The sequence below is a fragment of the Micromys minutus genome (assembly GCF_963924665.1).
Source record: "Micromys minutus genome assembly, chromosome: 22".
Taxonomy (NCBI): domain Eukaryota; kingdom Metazoa; phylum Chordata; class Mammalia; order Rodentia; family Muridae; genus Micromys; species Micromys minutus.
The window spans coordinates 25,295,739-25,316,764 of record NC_137957.1 but is presented as its reverse complement, the minus strand read 5'-3'; the positions used below and the strand labels follow the sequence as shown (position 1 = coordinate 25,316,764).

General features: G+C 37.7%; 1 protein-coding gene across 2 annotated transcripts in view; it reads right to left on the bottom strand.

Moving 5' to 3' along the window:
* OTOGL (otogelin like) overlaps window positions 1-21,026 on the bottom strand; it is a gene marked incomplete at both ends in the record, with an annotated part of 132,302 nt that overhangs the window by 92,162 nt on the left and 19,114 nt on the right. For both annotated transcript variants that reach the window (XM_080935537.1, XM_080935538.1), the window contains 10 exons: window positions 643-767; window positions 5,360-5,537; window positions 7,567-7,690; window positions 8,639-8,784; window positions 9,227-9,273; window positions 10,045-10,153; window positions 11,684-11,809; window positions 12,045-12,151; window positions 16,774-16,880; window positions 17,257-17,384. In XM_080935537.1, the coding sequence (XP_080791663.1) occupies window positions 643-767; window positions 5,360-5,537; window positions 7,567-7,690; window positions 8,639-8,784; window positions 9,227-9,273; window positions 10,045-10,153; window positions 11,684-11,809; window positions 12,045-12,151; window positions 16,774-16,880; window positions 17,257-17,384 (1,197 nt within the window). The remainder of the gene's footprint in view (window positions 1-642; window positions 768-5,359; window positions 5,538-7,566; window positions 7,691-8,638; window positions 8,785-9,226; window positions 9,274-10,044; window positions 10,154-11,683; window positions 11,810-12,044; window positions 12,152-16,773; window positions 16,881-17,256; window positions 17,385-21,026) is intronic.

The window sequence follows — 21,026 nt, the reverse complement described above, 5'->3', positions numbered from 1 at the left end:
TTTTGTTTATTGTGGCTTTAGTTTAAAATGTATTTGGGGGACATGCAAACATGTGTGTGTGTGTGTATGTGTGTGTGTGAATGTGTGTGTGTGTATGTGTGTGTGTGTGAGTGTGTGTCCAAAATTCTAGGCATTTGAGTTGTGCTCCTAAAATTGCAAAGCTGGGCCATGACTATCTCAGAGGGTTGCCTGCTAAATAGTACAAGCCAATCTTTAGGTTGTGGAATCCCTGCTTCCAGTGTGATGGCAGATGCTGTGAGGAGGAATAAAGAGGAGATGCTCTTGAGTCATCACATTAGGAAATTGAAGCTGAGCATCCTGAAACTATAACCTCAGTCTTCAAGTGTTTCCCCCATCTGAAAACTCCAACATGCACCGTGTGTTTGAGAAGAAAGTCATACATACCCAGGATGCCTAATTTTTTAAATGCAAAAGAATAGGTTGTTTGCTGTTTTTTTCAATAGCCCTAAGTACACTTTAAAATTGTGGAGTCAGCACAGGACTGAACAGACGCACATGAGGAATAGCAGAGCTCTTGTCATAATGAATAAATCATCATTTAAAATCAAAGCATAAGATTATAAAATGAGTGTAACATACTGGACAGCTCCCCTAAGTCTACGTGTGGAAAGGAGGACTTACTGTTCTGTTGGTTAATATTGCAGGGATCCACCATCGGGACATGGACAGGCGCGAAACACGTGGAGGAGACTCTCCACGCATGTGCGTGAAGCTGTGGGGTTCCTTCAATCATACCTGACGGAGACCTAGAAGGGCAAGAAAATGGTCACTGTCCTCTCTCTCATTTCTCTTATTTTAATATATCCTTCAAATATCCAAATAAGTAAATACTTTTTCTTAATGTGCAAACAGATCTCTAGTAGTTTTAGTAAAATAAATGTGTCAGCTTCCTGTACTTGAGATTTTTCAAGGGGCTGAATTAGAAACATACATAATGTTATTGAGTCTTCATTTCTGCCTTGTGAAGAAAACGCCCTAGTGCTGAGTTTATAAAGACAACAAAAAGCTCAGAGAAAAGCTGATCAGTTTCATTAAGCTGGTGTCCAAGAAAGCTAAGGATCAGATTTGACTCTGCTCTGATAACCAAGCGTCACTCACACAAACAAAAATTAATCTGAGAGTGGTTTAAGGTGAATGTGTAAATGCAGAAATACTTCACAGGTCTATTCAAGTTACTGACACGAACGTAGTACAGCATATAGCAGTCCATATTCTTAGTTCGTTATATCAATTTATATTGGAAGGCCTGAAATACTAGCAAACATAGATTAAAATTGGTGCGAAAGTTGATGTAAAATCCTCCTTCTTTCACATTTATTAACTTGTTCAGTTTTCTCAGCAGACCAGAGCAGAAGGGGAACACTACCCTTTTAAACTGAAGCCCCGAGGGCCAGCAGAAAGAATGGAAATAGGCAATCCTGGGAGGTGGGGGTGGGGGAACCCTCTAGAATGTACCAGAGACCTGGGAAGGGATAGACTATCAGGTGTCAGGACTCAAAAGAAGGAATCTTACATGAAATGTTCTACCGTGTGAGGAGAGGGGACTTGTAGAATCCACCCCTAGCAAAAAGACGGGACATCAAGTGGGACTACAGTGTTTAGGGAACAAATATGAAATCTCACCTTCAGTGACCTTCAAAAGCCGTTCATTCAATTAAGTGATTTCACTATCAGACACTGTGCTGGACTTTGTAAAGACTCTATATAGATCAAGGCGACTCCTAGGGGAATATCTTGCCTATAACCTAAGGTCTGTGCTCATGCGAACAGATGGGGAAGAACGTTATTAAAAGTCGGGGAGTTTCTTGAGTCTTAGGCTCTCCATCTAAAAAAAGGGGGGACTGGCATGGCTACATTGTGTCGGAATGGAGGGTGGGCTTCAACTCCCATCTCTCAGTGCCTTTGAAGATGAGTGCTTAATTGTCATCTAGTTGAGACCACTTCTTCAGGGACATAGAAAGGAGAATGTATAGAAAGAACTATAAGAAGCCAAATATTAAAGGCCCCTTTTGTTCAGATGGAGGAGACTCAAGAAACTCCCTGACTTGTAATAATGTTCTTGTCCATCTGTTCCCAGTCTTCCTTCTCCAGACCTCTTCCCAGGGAAAGCAAAATATCTCAGAGTTCCCAGGGGGAGCTACCCAGAATTCCGCTCTCTTATTTCATTTCGTTGACTTAAAACAATAAATTTGTTAAAGATAGGAACCAGAATGTTGGCCTGTTTATTTATTGTATTTCGCTTTATAAAATGGCCTTTCAGATCACCAAACTTACTTGACTTGCCCTCACGGGCATGTAAAATAAATTCTCAATTAATATCTTTCCATTAAACTATGTTTGTAGCTTCACATTAACCTTTGTCAAGTAAAGAATTTTAACTACTTTAGTTGGAAAGCTAAACAATGTTCGAGAGATATCTGTGACTGAAATATTATCCTGTATTCTTATCAGGCCCGAATGTTTATGCACAGAGGACACTGGTGCCTGCAGACTGGCAGACAGGTCTACCATTTGTTAAACACTGACTGCTAGCCCATTCTAACAACAAGGCCAAGAAAGAGGACTTTAATGTCTTTTCTGGGCATTTGAGCCAAGCCTCCTAGCATGGTTTCTGTTTTAAAAATATGATACATTGCTATTCTAACCTAAAGTAAATTTAAAAAATAGCTAAATGCAAATAAATTACATGAGATAATATAAAATAAATATTGCTTGCTAAAGTTTTTAATTAAAGCATTGGCTATCGTTGCCCATTCAGTGAGCTTCTTGATGCACTGTTAAAAGTTCTGTTTAGTTTGGTTGACTGTCCAGGGTAGGCAGGAATCCTGTAACCCTTGGGACCAAGGATGCTCTAATTCTCACTAACCTTGGCCGTTTGGTGTAAACAACTGATGGGTGATGATGAACTAATCTAACTGTAATTCTGGTGAGATGTGAACTAATCTTTAAAAGCAAAAATGCTTGAGTTGGTTTGGACATAAAATCAAGATTAAAAAGGGAAGAACCCCAGAGGGAAAGATTATATGTGAAGGTACTCAAAAAACAGTGTTATTCAGCAAACCACACTTTTATGACATGGTCCCTGGATGTTCAGCCCACTGAGACCTCTAAACTTGTACTGTGTTTCTGGCTATGACCACAAAGGGCAACATCTATTCTGTTGTAATTACCTTAATATGTTATGTGCACTTTTAGTTATTAATTCACACAGCACTGACTATTTCTTCACTAGAATCTGTTATCTTTTATTAATTGATATTGTGGGCAGGTTAAATGTTCATGTATTTAGGACAAACAATATAATTCTTTAAAGTTATGTGTGTCTGCTGTGTAACGGTTAAGCCAAGCTAATGAATATACTGTGGCACCTCATATTTGTTAGTTAGCCTCTTGGCAACTTTCAGCCATCTGTCACATTGGATTTTAGTATCATGCTGACTAATAGAACTCTGTTCATCCACTGAGCAATATGTCCCTTCCATTAACCCTGCCCTGAACCAGGCTCAGCACCACTCCTGACATCCATCAGAGGGGTTATTTTTCAATGTCATGGTTAAACCCCTGCCTGATAATGCAATACCAGTCCCTGGAGGACGAGCAGTATGTTATCTCACTTAACTAGTCCCCAGTGAGCCTCAGGCCAAATGACCGCAGAACTGGAAAGGCAGCAGAGAAGAGGCCAGGAGACAGCCATTAGCCCACATCCTGAGATGCTACATAAATTCAAGCTTCCATCCAAGGATGTGAGCTAACTCACAGTGTCTTAAACTGTGTTCATGCCACATATAGAATCATGTAAACAAAGGGGGACCATGACAAGTTTGGCAACATGCAAAGGTTTCTCAATGTGCGATTACCCAAACCAAATTCAAGTCAGATCAGGTCATGTGTGAAGCACGCACCTATAGTGTACCTGAGAAATGGAAGCAAGATCAGGAATTCAGGGCCAGCTTTGCCTATACTTCATATTTGAATCCAGTCTGAACTCTGTGAGACCTTTTCTTAGCCTCAAAACCCATTTACAAATTTTATGGTACACAGTTATAATCCTAGCACTGGGAGGTAGAACCAATTGGGTTCCTGATATCATACCCTAATAGCCTACCCTAGTCAATGAATTCCAGGCCAATAGAGGTCCTGACCAAAAAAAACCAAGGTTGGTGGCACCTGAGTGGTAACATTCAGTGTTGAATTTGGGTGCACAAAACACACACACACACACACACATACTCACACACACACACACACACACACACACACACACACACACACACACACATGCACACACACCACTTCACATCAGATATGTTATGAATCCAGGTGTTTCTCTCAACGATCACCTATGTAGCACTCCATGACTCCACTGCAACTTTGGATCTGAACACACAACTCACACTTTGTGTGTCACACACTGCCATACCACACATCAACAAATGCTTCCTAGAGCACCTCATCTCAGACTTGAGACTATCGAATGTAATGAATTGCAGTGTTTCTACTGTATAAAAACCTTTACTCTTACAAAAACATATGGCTTCCTTTTAGGAAATATATTTTTAATATTTTATGCAACCATTATCTCCAAATAAGTATCAAATTAATATATCTTTGGACTGTATTACGTTAGAATTTTTGCTTTTTAGGAATTAGTGTTTTACTTGTTGTAAGTTATATTTTTAAAGTCATTAAATTTTGGCTTAAGATTAGGACAGAATTTTCAAAAATATCTGCCATTTTATACTATATATTTGTGTGAAAGAACATTCTCAGTGTTGATTATAAAATCAAAACCTGAGTGACCCTAAGAAATGTACAGGATGCTATATGCCCTGTAGTATGGAATATTCAACTTATTTCTTTATAGAAAACTGAACAAGCACATTCGTTTTCTTCTTATGCAAAATTGCTTTCATTGTTAATAAATTGTAAGATTACATGTTTAGCAAAACAATGTTTATACATATATATATATATAGTATTGTGTGTGTGTGTGTGTGTGTGTGTGTGTGTGTGTGTGTGTGTGTGTGTGTATAATGTATTTATATTCCCAGGACTGCATAAGCTTTCATGGGTAATGGGGTTTTGAGTGAGAAAACTTTAAGAAGCCATAAGACAAGGAACTGGATGATTTGTTGTTCCAGTGAAGTCTTGGTTCCTTCTCTAATTAATGAAACAAAAATATTAATCTAGTGGATAACTATACAGGTATGATGATGTACGTGAAGCTCCCAGCCAGTGATTGCTGACCTCCTATCAGTTATGTAAACATTTTAATAAATCTCTGTCCTCTAAGCTGACAGCCACTAAACTCAACAAGCTGCACTTAAATCATACTTACAGGAAGTCATCCCTGATATTGCCGTTAAAGGTGCCACACAGACCTAACGTCCTTCTTTTCCAGGCGCTGGAAAGCTGGATGTAAATTCTTTCTCCATCAATAGCAAACAAGATCTTTAAACCAAAGGTGGTTCTGAGAAGAATGAATAAGGATGACAGAGTTTGGATTTCAACAATGCCTGCAAAAAAAAAAAAAAAAAAAAAAAAAGTACATACATAAATTAGTGTCGGCACATGCAGGCAGTGTTCTGAAATGGCAGTGAACAACATTGAGCCTCTCCATCTATGACATCCGGAGGTTGCTAGCTAGTTGGCAGGTCTTGCTTATGTTCCAGGGATAAATCTATCCCTAGTGGCTGATTGCTTTTCTCTAGCTTCTCCCCTTTCATCTCGTTCCCTTACTCTTCTGATAGACTGCTGCTGTTGGCATGTAATCTCCATTGACAAACATCTTGATGGTAGATATTTGAATTCTAATCATCTTTTTCATAAGGTACGTGTTCATGTGTGTGGTGCACATGTATAGGTATATGCGTATGCGTATGCATGCGCGTGTGCATGTGTGCGTGTGTTTGATTATGTGTGGTGGGATGAATGGTGTAGGAGAGGTGTGGTGTGGAGTTCTCTGAGTGGTATGTATGGTGTGGAGGTTGGGGTGTAATGTGTGGGTCTACATGTGGTGGGAGGCATACCGTGCAGGGGGGGGGGCGAGATGTGGAGCAGTGTGGCGCATGATGCACATGCCTATGTTATTTGTGTGTCTGTGTGTACGTGTGGTTTGTGTATGTTGTCTGGGGATATGGCTTGTGTGTATATTTGTGTCTGAATGATGTGGTGTAAGGTGATTTGTTACCCCAAAGTAGCCATGATCTATTAGAAAGTACCAATTCCCTCAAAACTTTTCCAAATGTCTGTGAATGCCACAAAAATGGAAAGCATGTCCCTTGGTAATTGTTATTTTATGAGACACATTTAGAGACAAACTTGTCCTCAAAACTAAGCTAGTGACATTGTCACCAAAAGCTCTTCCTTGCCCCTTTGTCATAATATTTATGGATATGATATCCATATACTGTTGTCAATTTTTCTAAATACCATAAATCTGAAAAATATTCTTTGAGCACTTGACTCTGTTTATTGCTTTCCCACACAGCCACAACTGGATTCAACAGTAGGTGTAGGTCACTTGTGTTCTGAAAGACAGTCAGCCTGTTTTCTGTCCATCTCTATTGTCACACTGTCACTGCCTTGGAGCAGCTCCTCCCTGGCTCTGCCGTGCCTCACTGTATAACATGCTGCATGATGTATGTCTGAAGTCTGTCATCTCAGAAGCCCTTCCACACAAACTCATATATGTATGTATGTATGTATGTATGTATGTATGTATATATGTATGCATGTATATATATATATATATATATATATATATATATATATATGACAAAATAAGAAAGAAATGAACTACAATTCCTTAAGACTCGCTGTTTATTTCCATATATTTGACTAAAGTGTGTGAGATGACCATTTCATAAAATGGCCAAACAGTAACAATTTTATATTCATGAGTTTTCCTTGTATGATTTTTGTGTAACATTGACATGTGATGTATAACAGGGGCTGGAACATTTCTGAGCGAGTTTTCACTGTGAGAGTAAAAGACTATTCCTAATGTCTCTGCTGCAAAGCAGACATAAACAAGTTCATCCCAGGAAACTCCCATGTATGAAGCCCTCTACACATTGTCTGCACTCCACCCACTTCCCTAATGGCAGCTCTGAGTTGCCTCTGACCCTGTTCAGAACGTAGTGATGTCAATACAGTTATCTCCAAAACAGAGACCTACCCCTCCCTTCCTCATCCTTCATCCTAAGTTCAGCTTCAAATGTTCAGTGATACATCACCTCCTTCAGAAACCCATCTGACCCTGTAAGTCCTCTCTCTGGTGTTGCATGGGCTATACCTCAGAAGCCATACAGTAAATCCTTAGAGCCCTATACAAATTCTTGTGTCGAATTCATTTTATTGTGAGAATCTGTTTGCTCGAGAAAATTCTAGGCCACTTGAGAAAAACAATAGGGATTGTAGCCTGCAGTGTGTTTGGCAAAGTGGCGCAGGCACCCAGTAAATCTTACATCAACCAAGAGGAAAATGGGTGCGTTCGCTTGGGTTTGCTGTTGGCGCTAATGTACTCACAGCATTGCTTCTTACCGTTCAGGGTGAAGCCTTGGTTGGGACTGGTGAGGATTTGGCCTCCCCTACTGAGTGTCACTTGTTTGTTAAAGTCATCCTCCAGAATTAGAGTTATGGACTGAAGGCAGATCAAGCCCAGGTTCTGCAGAAAAGCCAAAATAGTGGTGAGAGAAAGAAAGACAGAGACAAGGAAGGTGGGAGAAGGGAGGAAGAGACAAAAAAGAGAAAACAGAGAAAGAGTGTGGATTTCTGATATATATATATATATATATATATATATATATATATATATATATATATATATATATATATATATATATATATATATATATATAATAATCAGGCTGTGATATCTATATATCTACATCTACATCTAAATCATATCTATATAATGTTTAATAACATTTGCAACAAATCAACAGTAATTGGTTTTCATAACACATAGCTTCTCACTTATTACAATTGACAAATTTATCAAGAAAGAAAACAGCCAAGTTATTTAGGACTAATTATAAAATTAACTCAAACATTAATAAATTTCAATATAAGAATAGAGCTGAAGTCAGGTATGGCAGCTCACAGTTAATAATCCCAGCACTACAGATGCTGAAGGAGGCAGATTGGTACAAATTTAAGGTTAGCCTGTGCTACACAGCAAGAATTATTTCAATTTGAAACTAATGTTTAATGTTTGCTGAAAAGGACCTTTTGTTGGAATTAAAGATTATTAAAGATTTTGGAAATTTTTTGAAATTATTTTTTTCTTTTTAAACAAAGTATTAGTGTGTTTATTTAAAGAAAAGATCTAACAACAATATTATAATATATAAAAATTATATATTACATAAATTATTTAATTATATGTTATACATTCCTTTAGAATGCTGTGAAACTTACCAGATCCTATCTAAAAATAATTATGACCAATGATGAACATGATTCATTCTTTTAAGATATATTAATAGTAATGACATATAAATAATCAATACATTAATAATGGTGAATTATTTTAGCAACACTGTCAAGAAATCGGGGTGTGAAGCTGGACTTTGAAGTGTGATAACTCCCCTGCTGACGGGGCTGTGCTTACCTGTTCACAGTGAGCCTTCTGTAAGGTGATTGTGAATCTATCTTTTCCCGTTCCTTTCACAAGGATGTACTGACACAAGCCAATGAAAGAATAATGACGGCCATCAAAGGTGGTGAAATGAGAGTCACCCACCACAGAACACTGAACTACGGAGGATAAGCAAAGATGACGACAGAGAGAGGGATATAAAGGTGAGTTAAGGCTTAAAAAAAAAAAATGGACAACTTAGCATAAATAGGCGTACCTCAAAAGGAAATCATTTACTTAGATCTAATGATCTGACTAATTAAGATATGAAATTTCATTTAAATATTAAATGATGGCTTTTCCATATGCTTTTAGGATACTTATATTTACCTATTTTAACAAAATTGTATTAAAGTTGCCTACTTGATGTGGCCAGGTATTCAGTTTTCCAATTATCCTTTATATGGAAGTTAGATCTTAGTATATTCTTACATAGATGAGATCAATTAAACAAATCAATGCTATTTTTTTTGCCACATCAATATATATATATATATATATATATATATATATATATTCCTCAGATGTTAAAATTTGGCTTTTAACGTTTTAGTAGATTACCTGGACAGTCATGCTCAGTGCAGTTCCAAACTCCACCAACACATACACTAAACAAAATTAGAAAACTATTAGCATAACAGAACATATGCTAACATTTGCCTCGGCATATTGCTAAACATAGGAAATACATTAAGTTAATAGGCTCTCTATTATCTGACTAGAAAAACCTCTCTAAAAAGTTACAGTAGTAGTTACAAGTTGGCTGACTGGTAAATGAGTAACCATTATGTATCTATTTGCTGTCATAGGACACTAACAAGAAGAAAGAGCTCTCTCCTAGTGGAAGGCAAAGGCTCCTTCCCGTATTCACAAATAGAGGAGTTTCTGAGGAAAGCTACTGGGAATATGGTTAGTTATAAGCCTGCATGGCTTTTGGGTATGCTGAGAGAAAAGAGAAGAGTTGTGGTCATGTAGGCTTCTATTTCTGCCAGGGACTGTCCTGGAGGAATCTTATGCTTACCCAAAGTCTGACCTAGTTTTAATAAGAACTCGTAAATCTTTGTGATCATTCACCCAAACTGCCAATAGACAGTCACTTTATAAAGTATTAAGTACATAAACCCAGGAAGGACATCTAGCTCTAAGAATAAAACTATGTGTTAATTAATTATTATAAACAACAAGATGGGGTAGGCACGAGACTTTGTGAAATCACCAAGGGAAGTAATAAGAATACAAGCACATAAGGAGAAACAATTTGTGCAGTTCAAGTAAAAGACAAACTGCATCAACAAGTTTACTCTGCAAGACACCTGTCATGACCAAGTGTTAAATAGAAAAAATACTCAGAAATCATTCTCTACCCACAGACTACTTACCATTCAGTGCACTCTTGTTCAATTTTTGAACCGACTGAATATGCTAGTCCATGAAAACTACACGGGCAGCTCTCCAAAGAGATGCAAGTTCCATTGTCCATTATGAGGCCTGCTTAAGAGACATGTATGTAACAAGCTCAAGAGAAATAATAAGGGTTACAGTCTTTGAATAGATAACAAGTCAATCAAATGTTGTCGATAACATGCTTAGAGTGAGTTCTAGATACAAAAAATTCCTAGACTGTCAGTGAGTATTCTAGAAACCTGCCTCTCAAGGTTTCTTTCAATGAGTTCCTACTTTCATTTCCTGTAACTTACCATCAAAGTCTCAAAGTCTGCCAAGGAGAAGAAAGGCAACTGAAAAGTACTTCCTTGAACTTAATGAAAGGAAAGAAAGAAAAATAGAGAAGGTATATCCTTGGTTTATGTCCTGTTCAATCCAAGATAAAAGGGGATTTATACTACCATTAGCCAGATATCAAAGAACTAGACAGTGCTACTCAATGGTCCGATGTAGTGCATTCATTATATCTTTGTGAAATGAAATAAGGGTAGAGCAGAATGTAAATCAGCCCTTCCATTCACTGGCCTTCTTCATAGTAAGGTTTTATAGGAAGAAGTGTTGACATGGTAACACATGGAGTTTTGGTCTGAAATAAGCTCCTTATGGCCTGTTTAAGACTACCCCAGTATACTGTAGTGTTAACTCAGAAAAGGAGCTGGAAAAAGTCACTTAACACCTCCAATATTTTTGAGGACCTAGAGATCGAACCTAGTCCTTTGCACACCAAGGTGCATTTCACAAATCTTCACACCTATTCTACATTTCTAGTTTGTATTTTTCAGAGGGTGGGGAAGAGGTTGAGCTGAAAATATGACTCAGTGGGTAGAGTGCTTGCTGAGTTCACATTAGGGTTTGAGTTTGGGTCTCTAGAATGCATAAGTCTGGACTAGTGATGCACTCATTCAAGCCCAGCACTGGACTAGTGAAAGGTAGATTCCAGAACATGGCAGTCAGCCAGTACAGCCAAACTAACAAGTTTCTTGGTTCAAAGAAACACCTTATATCAAAAATCAGGTAGACAATAATAGAGAAGTACACATCATATCTGTCTTCGATCTCTGCTTGCAGACAAATGCATGCACAATACACCAGGCATGTTCATACTCAAAGAAATAGAGACACAGAGAGAAGGTTCTGAGCATGTTACAGCCTCTTTATAGGCTTCTGGTCTTTTCATAAATTAGGTATCTCCATAGCATAACTTTAAACTAAAATCTTATAATGGAAAAATTGTGAAAGATTTTTTTCCCTAAACTCTCATGGTCTGGAAAATAAAACCGTATAAAGTATTAAAGATCTATAAATGCTGAAAGAACAAATTTATCATCTTGGGAACTGAAAATATTAGAATCTGAGTCTCTTGAAATTTTTACCAAAAAGAAAAAGAACAAGAAAAACCACATTCCTTTTATTAAAGACAAACAAGCAATTTCTCCCAGTTCCTTCAAGGACCGAATGTCATAATCTGCATTGGCCCTGATGTCTAGGCAATGGACAGCAAGACCAAGATGCGTTCTTCACATAATCGAGTACCACTTTAGGGGAGCGTCGCACGCTTTCTCTATTAGTGCTTACCGTCTGCACAATAACACCCATCGAGGCACTGAAGACTGCTCCCAAGACACTGCTTATCAAACGTGCAGCTCGGTGGACAGCAACTGATACAATCCCGGTGAACAAAACTGTCATCACATTTATCAGCTGCAATGACCAGAGAGTGGGTAATGAGGTAATGTCATCATCTTTCTTTCAAAAGTAGAGTGTTTAGGAAATATGGAAATTTACAAATATGTAAACCATTATATTTTTGTTCAGAAATCGTGTAATAGATTAGTTTTGAGAAGCTGGGTAAACTGAATTCTGAATTGTAGGACAAAGTTGGTTGGGTCTTATTCTTGTTTTTATAAAATACAGGGCTGGGAAAAGGTAAACGTACTGCATGCTGGGAAGTCATCCCTCCAGTCCTGAATGGGGAAGCCAGCATGGGAACACGCTCTAGCATACTCAGTGGCTGCTCGGCAGTAAGTCTCATCATCATCCGTTCTAGAAAGGAAAAAATAATAATAAACAGAGCATGTTCACATGGGAGTGTAGACATAGCTATTGAGTCTTAAAAGCAATAGCTTTTAAAAGGGGGTCTGGTGAATACACTGCTACTAGCTGATGTCAGAATGTGTGTCTTCCATGACATACCTCATAGGAGACAGGAAGGATCAAAACACACAAACAAGAGAACCTAGATGAATATACCTACCTAAATTTAGTACTATGTTATTTAGTACAACACCTTAGTACAACGTCTCTCCATAGTCTCAATATTTTCTCTATGGGTCAAGTAAAAACTATAATGAAAAATATTTATATTTAAATTTTTTAAAATTGTATATCTTTTTACTCCTACACAAGGTATCCTGGACCTTTCAGAGCTTAATAACCGTTAAAATCAGATAAAAATTTAAATGAAGTTAAAACATAAATTTATAGTTCTACAAAAATATCAAGGATGAACATTTTTTCCCAAACACCTCATACTGAATTGCCCAATAATCTGTGGCCCTCCTAAGCATTACAGTCCTTCTGTGGCTGTTCTTGCCATAACAGTCCAAACAATTTTTGAAAGACTATAAATAATATTCAACTTAATATTTAAAAGGAGATTTTTGAGCTTTTCGCTGAAGCTAGACAGTTTTACAACATTGCCACAAGTAAATTATCGCTAATTATTTTTCTTGTAATCACTTTAGAAGCTCTCTAAACAATAATTTCTTGTGGGATCTGCCAGTTCCCAAAGCAGATTAACAAGGCGCTTTCAAAATAAACAGGTTTATAATAAGGTAGCTAGCTTGGTTTTCAACCCAATCCATACTCAAAATTGGATAGTTAAGCATCTTTAAAAGCTAATGACCTTAAGAATGTTTCATTTTGTGACTCTTAACATTTTGGGTCTTTGATAGAAAAGCCACCGTCTCAAATTGCCCTTATTCTGTGCTACTGTAATTAGAACCAACTAGCTTATCTAGTCCAATTAATAGAGCTTTAGAAGGCCAAGGAGAAGCCTGTGCACATAAACTTCGGGAGCTCAGAAAGTTCTAAAAGTGCAAACAGAAAAGACTTTCTGAAAAGAAGTGCGTGTGAAAACTGTTGAGTTTCTGGGAGACATTTACTTAAAATGTGCCTGTGTTTTCTACAATCAATATGGACTTTGAGAGCGATCTGGGGCTTGCCAAGTGGTGCAACAAATATTTAAAATATCTGATATTTACTGGGCATCTGTGTTACTCCATGCTAGACACATAGTCTTATGGCACCTGATGAAAAGCATCAGGATTAGGCAAACAGGGAATTGTTATCCTTAATTACTGAGAGATAATGAACTTATTTTCCACTTGGATGTTATCTCAGATGGGGAAAAACAAGCATTAAATGATAGTTGTTTCTAATTCAGTTGATGTTGACATGCAGAAAATTAAAACAATTTCTTCTATGATGAGTTCTTACAAGGAAAACCAGAAAGGTACAATTACAAGGAGTGTACTGTTCCCATCCAAACACTACCTCTCATGTGGAGCCTTGTGTGCGGTCCGTGATCTCTGTTTCCATCACAAGCTGCAAGCAAAGAAGTGTGCTGCGGCTGGGAACCTGCTTCTCTATCCCACTAGAATTTCTGTTTCCACGTGTGTGACTTTGCTTAACTGGTCAGCATAAAGACAGGCGTCAAGTCACATATACAGCAGAAGACTGCCTGGTCAGGCCTCAGTGAGAAAAAAATGCACCTAACCCTCAAGAGATTTGAGGCCTTAGGGGACATCATCCTAAAGATGGGGGTAGGTATGGGATGAAGAACAGTCAGAGGGTGGATAGGGAAGGGGATAAAGATCAGACTGTAAAAAAAAAATGATTAAAGAAAAATATGTGTCAAGTCAATTCCAATGTGTCATAATATAAGCAAGAAATGAATGTGTTTTCAAGCAGCTCGCCTTGAACAGGATCCTTCTGAATCATTTCCATAACAGTGGAAGAGAAAAGAATCTCTATTTGCTAGTTAAGGAAAGGACAGAAAGATGGTAGGAAGGTGTGCCCAGAAATGCTAGGAGAAGTGGAATCATAGTGTCCTGCTCCCATTTCGGCAGGATTCACTAAATTCAAACACATCTTCTCATATAGTCTCCTGTCCTGTCCCTAACCCTGCCTTTCCACCTCATACACACGCCTTAAGGGTCAGCTAATTTAAACCACTACAAAGTAACTATGTCACGGTTCTGATACATTTGTCCAGGAGAAAGGAAAATCAGTTTAAAAACCAAAATGTTCATTTTTTCATCAAAATGTTTATATGAAGTAGATATAGGGGAGAGCTGGGTTTCTCCAGTTTCCCTTTCTTTTTATAACGTTGCATATTTCCTGAATGTATGGCTACTGACCAAAAGACATTGCTAGCCTTCTATGCCTCTGGGTGTGACCATGTTTCTACATCCTAGACCAACAGGCTTCGAATGGGGGCTATAGGATGTATATCCACCTTCCAGGGTAAAAAAGTAATGCTACCCCTTTTCTCATTTCTCCCTTTCTGACAGCTAACATGAAGACTTAAGAGTGAGGTTGGGTCTTGAAATCGAGAATAGCGCAAGGGTATCATGCATCAACAAGACTGCGGAGTCACTGTGAAAATCATGGAGCAGAGCCATGATGCTAATCCAAAAGCAATTACTGCCTTGGACTTTACACGAGAAAAGAATAATCCTTCCATTTAATTTTATCCACGTTACTTTGGCTTTTGAAGCAGCCAAATTAATAAATAGAGAATGACTTCCCTGAACCTACCAAAAGATACTCTGTCTCAGCTCACAAGAAGAAATGGGTGTTAAAGATGAGTATGACAAAGCCATTTAGGAAAGTTCCCAAACAATGGGCACAAGCCGTTGTGGGAAGATAATACCTTTTTTACTCTGTATAATTGGGACATGCCTACCTTTGTGCATCTGGAAAAGGGAAAAATCCAGTTTGGGTAAAAAGAACAATGATAAAACACATGGTGTTTACTTTTTCAAAAGAGAGAGATGAATGTTTCAAAAATTTATAAAGTCACTGAGCACTGTTGGAGAAGAAAAGCTATTTGAGAGCTCTATACGCATTTAAGATCGCCTGGGGTTGGAAACTGTCTACATGAGTCAAGGCATGACTGCACTCAAATCAAAGACAAGCCATAAGGCCAATCGGTTTGCTTTAATAATTGGAAAACATCCATACATTCAATATATTTTTATAATAAGAAATTGCTCTAAAGAAGAGTATTTACAGGTAACATAGTTTTAGCACTATTTCTACCTTTTTTATATTACTTTTGATAAAAGTAGAGATCATAACAAGCTACTAAAACTTCAACTAGTTTACTTTACCAAAAATTACTCAGCTGTTCTACAAAACCATTCAAGCATACTATTTTTATTTCTTGGCATTCATTAAATATTCAAATATACAAAAATCCCTGAAGTACCCTCAAATCTTCAAGATGACTAATCACATGTACTTGATAACTGAGAATAAACAAAATGTAAAAAGGGTTCAGTGATGGATAATGTTTTTATAATTTCTATGATGGACAGTATGATCAATTTGTTGCCTAGACAACTTTCTATTCCAGATGTTGTTAATAACTCAATTAGCATAAAGCAATTCATGGCCATGAATAGAAAAACATTAAAGGTTTATTTCTAGTCACCTCCAGTTGAAATTGAGCATTTCCTTCCATTGTGCATAAAGGCTTCATATCACAATGTTATGTTATTAGCAACATGTGACTTTTGTCAGCAACACCTTATTTGTTTTTTCTTCATGTGTTCTCATTTCACATTATAATTGGAGAATTACAAATTATTGTTTGCACCACTCATGGTATCAAATTTTAACAGTTATTAAATATAAAATATACTTTTTCTTATAGCTTTTTATCTTTAATCTTTTATTACAGTCCAGTTTCTATCCCCCTACTGATCTGCCTCCAACTGTTCCTCATCCCATTCCTCCTTTTCTCCACCCCTGTCTCCAAGAGGATGTCCTCACACCCCACACCCCACACTATGCCAAGCTGCCCATTCCATGGGGCCTCAGATCTCTCAAGAATTAGGTGTATCTTCTCTCACTGAGGCTAGACCAAGGCAGTCCTCTGCTGTATATGTGTCAGGGGGTGGGGGGTTCTCAGACCAGCTCCTGTATGCTCCCTGATTGGTGGCTCAGTGTCTGGGTGATCTTGGAGGTTTAGGTGTGTTGGGACTGCTGGTCTTCCTATAGTGTCACCCTCCAGAAATATGTCTATTAGAAGGTGATTTCTTTAACTCTTTAGATGACTCTTCCACTAGTTTCCTTTATAACATTGCTCTATTTTGAGGACTTTAAACATTAGTGCACAGAAGTTTCTATAGTTATCTCTAGAATCTGAAAAGGGGCCAATGGCATGAAATATTCAAAAGCTATTAGATTTGTCATCTTCTATGTAAAGCAATTAACTACCTGTTAGTCAGCTTCTCACAACTACTTGTTAGTCCAGGGTGGGCTGTATATTTAGCACTCTGTAGCAAGCTGCCGAAATGGCTGTTACAGGAGTATATCTGCCCTTGGTTTGGGGGGGGGTGAAGAAATTTATTGCAAATTTTAATTGTTTCACTTACTTGCACAGATCATTAACACAGCTAGCAATATATAAGTATGGATCAATGTATTCGTGGCAGCTCAGAAAGGGGAACTGTAACAATATCTGACATTTGAAGAAGATTGCCTATGGAAAACAAAAACAAAAACAGGTATCAATCATCAGAAACTTCACTGGCACAGGAGTATATCTATTCTACTTTGTACTAATCCACTGGCAGAATTCTCTGTTCCCACCAGAAAAGGGCAAATCATTCACACATAAAAAAGCAATGAACAATTTTCAAGCTATGTATTTTCTAGATGAATTACTGTAATGATGAATCCCATTATATCCCCTACTTCTGAAATTAATGTGAGGTAATTCCATATTGCAATTACATAATCTAAATGCAATAATTTAATTATACCATATTTGCACTAAAATACTGAATGCTAAATATGCAAAAATAGATAAGTATTAAGCCCAACATACTCAACTTGTTTTTTTATACTGAACTCACCTCAAATGCTGGCATTCCACTGGAACATGGGTTTGGAAAGTCTGAGGGAGTGGGGACACATTTAGCATCATCTGGAGTTAGCACCAGCCAGCTATTTGCAAACATAGCAATGTCTTCTGTGTAGTCCTCTATTGCATTCAGACATAAACAGAGTTGTATTAGTGTCATTTTCTCAAACCTTATTAAAATCATTCCTCCAGTTGGGTAAGATGTCTCAGCCAAGGTTTGCCAAACAAGCATGGGAACCTGAGTTGGATCAGCAGAACCCACATAAAAATGCCAGGCACGGCAGCGTACACGTTTAATTCCAATGCTGGGGAGGCCAAGAGAAACGAATCCCTGGGGCACACTAGCCAGAACGTCTGTCATAGCTGATGAGTTCCAGGTCAGTGAGAGATCCTGAGAACAAAACCTGAAGTTGTCTTCTGATCTCCACATGTAAATGCACTTATGTGTACACGTACACATCTACACATGCATGAATGCACACGCAAATGACATATACACCAAAACACCTGCACACTTTTTTTAAAAGTTCTCTTCCATTTTGAGAGTAAACAACACAACAAAACAATGTATTGAAACCATAAAAACACTTCAGAAGACACGTAGAGGGGATGTGAGACTAGAGAAAAATCCAACAAAAATAAATCTAAAAGGTGACTCTGTTTCATCCGAATATTATGAGCAGTATATTGAAACATGGTTTAAAGGCACTCAAGTATTAAGAAGCCTAACTGATCCCAGAATAATTAAGGGGAAGTATTTAAGAGTTCATATGTGATCCAGCAGACAGTTGGCCTGTAACAGATCGGGTTTAAGTTGCCTCACCATCTGGCCTTTAAGTAAGTTCAAGATAAGATATGGAAATTAATCCTGCCTCAGATTTAGATAATGCTGAATCTCAAATCTCTAAGATGGAAGGATTTCATTTTGGAACTTTGGGTTTTTTTCTGCCACCCAGACATGACAGTGATGACAACTGTGCTGATTAATCTGAGTCTTAAGTGAAAGATTTCCCTGCTCTCCCTGAGCACATTTAAGATAGGAAGGTATTTTATGTGTGGGAGCTACTAGCAAATGCTGGTTACATTCATTGTTTACAGAAATGCTCTGCTCCTTGTTAACGTTCCCACCATTCCTCCTACGTCCTCCTCCTGACCTAGTCATTGCACAACCTTTTCCAGCCACCTCAGCTCTGGGAGTTGCTCATCCCCAACTCAGTACCAGTGGCTTCTTGGGCCTCATGCTCCTTCAAAACCACTTTTCTCAGATGTCTAGCAGGAAGATCTCAAGCATACAGCTCTCTTTGGCTACAAGTGAGTTCAGTCTCCATCTGGGTAAATTAGCAAGACTCAACCTCAAAAGAAAAAGAAGGCTGGGATGTAGTTTAGTGATAGAGCTCTTTTCCTAGCATGTACACTGCTCCAGGGTCATTTTAAAAATAAACGGGTTTTTTAAAAATTGTATTTTATTACAATTATGTTTTAAAATCAATTCATAAAATTTATAATAAGATAATATCTACTCAGTATTAAATTATATTAAATGAAAAAATTAAACAGGTTTTAAGGAAGCACTCTTTGGTCAGTCAGTTTCCTCTCTTCATTTAAGAGTTCTTTAATATGACTTTCTAAATATAATTTTCAGATCATTGCGTACATTGGCTATTCAATTGTTCTTATCTTGTTTCCCACTTTCTGACATAGCTGTTATTTCTCACAGAAATTGTATTTTAATTTGTTTCCATATATATTTCACCTTCTATTGCAATAAATGAGAGACTGACTTTACTGTTTTATTCCTGTATCCTTTGTTTAGTATGTCACATGTAGCCCATGCTCAAACTATACTTACCAAATGCATGAATGGAAAATGTAGATAAATGTTCAATATTTATTAAATTATATCCTTGATCCTACAAAAAGATCTGAATTCCTTTGTGATCTCTGGAATTGTTGGATACGTTACACATTGAACAAAACCTGCTCTAAAACACTTATTTAAAAGTGAAAAAGAAATCCTGATGTTCTACTTAAGTAGAGATCTGACCATATTTTATTTCAAAAGTAAACACCATACTTGAAATGAGTAACAGTTTCATAAGTCTGAAGAACAAAAATATTTCCAAAACTCCCACTCATTTCAACAAAACAGCCTGGCCAATAACTTAGGGCATGTTTTTCAACCTGTGCGTCAAAACTATGTTGGAGTTCCTTATCAGATATCTTGCATATCAGATATTTATACAGCAGTTCATAACAGTGGCAAAATGACAGCTATGAAGAAGCAGCAAAAGTAATTTTATAGTTGGGGTCAACCACAAGGCGAGGAACTAATTATATTAGAGGGCGGTAAGGTTACAGAAGTTGAGAACCACAGCTCTAGAGTTTACATTAGCTTTTGATTCCAATGTCTAACAAGTTCTACTACACTGTATTAGTAAAATCCATACAAGTCATTTATTTTAAGACTTTATTTCATATCTATTAGCTCAGAAGCCCACTAAACCTAAATTACAAATACTTCCTATGGAAGATGTTATAAGTAGAATAATGCATGGGGCAAGCATATGGGGATGCAATTGTGAAGAATTGCTATGTTATCGAGTTTTGGAGCAGGTCCTTTGTGTTGGTGAGAAGCAAGACAGAGACATGAGCTAGGGACATGGAGTTCTGAGCTAGACAACAAATTAAGTCCTTCCTCCTGACACAAATTCTGAGACGCCTCTTTGCTTTGTAAAGTCATCTCTGAAGGATAAGTAGGAAAGCAAGGAGAAACAGTTTTGATTACTCTTGGGAAGCTGCATATTCAATAATATTCCATCAGACTATCCAACTCTTGGTCCAATTGCGAGAGCATGTGCTGAGCTTTAAACAAACACTAGACACCTTAGAGCCAAAGGCGTAAGGCTTGCCTCTGGAAATTATTCTGGATTTTTATGACATGTGAAGGAATAGAAGAGCAAGATCTCTCTCTCTCTCTCTCTCTCTCTCTCTCTCTCTCTTTAAATGAGGTTTTTAAAATGATTTTTGCCTTGAGCTATATGCCAGACTGTGAAGGAGCAAATTGCCTTCCTTTGGCTTCTCCCTCTGACATCCAAGAGTCTGATTCTCCCCTGAAAGCACAGCCCTAATTCAGTTTGACGTTGTCGGTCTTCCCAACTGTTCTTCACCTAATAGACTTTTGCTTGTTCCCTTCACATACTTCATTGCCTAAAATTAATCTCTGTTCCAGGACTTCTGAGTGGACTGTCTCTGCATACAGGTGCCTGGTCCATCTTCCTGACACTAACAAGGCAGATGCTGTTTCCTATGTTCACCTCCACACTGGGTTCTCAATGTCTTGGCAGAAGTCATTCAAAGAAACCTTGTCCAACTCACACACTGGAAATGGACTGAGTATTATTTTTCTCATGAAACTTTGATCAGAAGGGAAATTAAATCAAGAATAACTATTTGATTGATTTTGTGTTTGTTCCAAATACTCCTTCCTAACTACCATAGTCTCAGGACTCCAAATTTGTAAGCCTTCTCATTTCCAATACCTAATGGATGCAAGTACCATTTCACAGTGTTTCTGATCCTGTTCATTTATACTGTGCTCACGGACTTCTGCACACTTCCATTTACATTTTCTCATTAGATATTCACGCTCTGGGAGACACTGAGGGCTGTTTTCATTATTTCTATTCTGTATCTGAGAAAATTGACTCATTGGAGCCAGGCTCTCTAATCTACCTCTTGGTAAACAAAACCTGATGATAAATT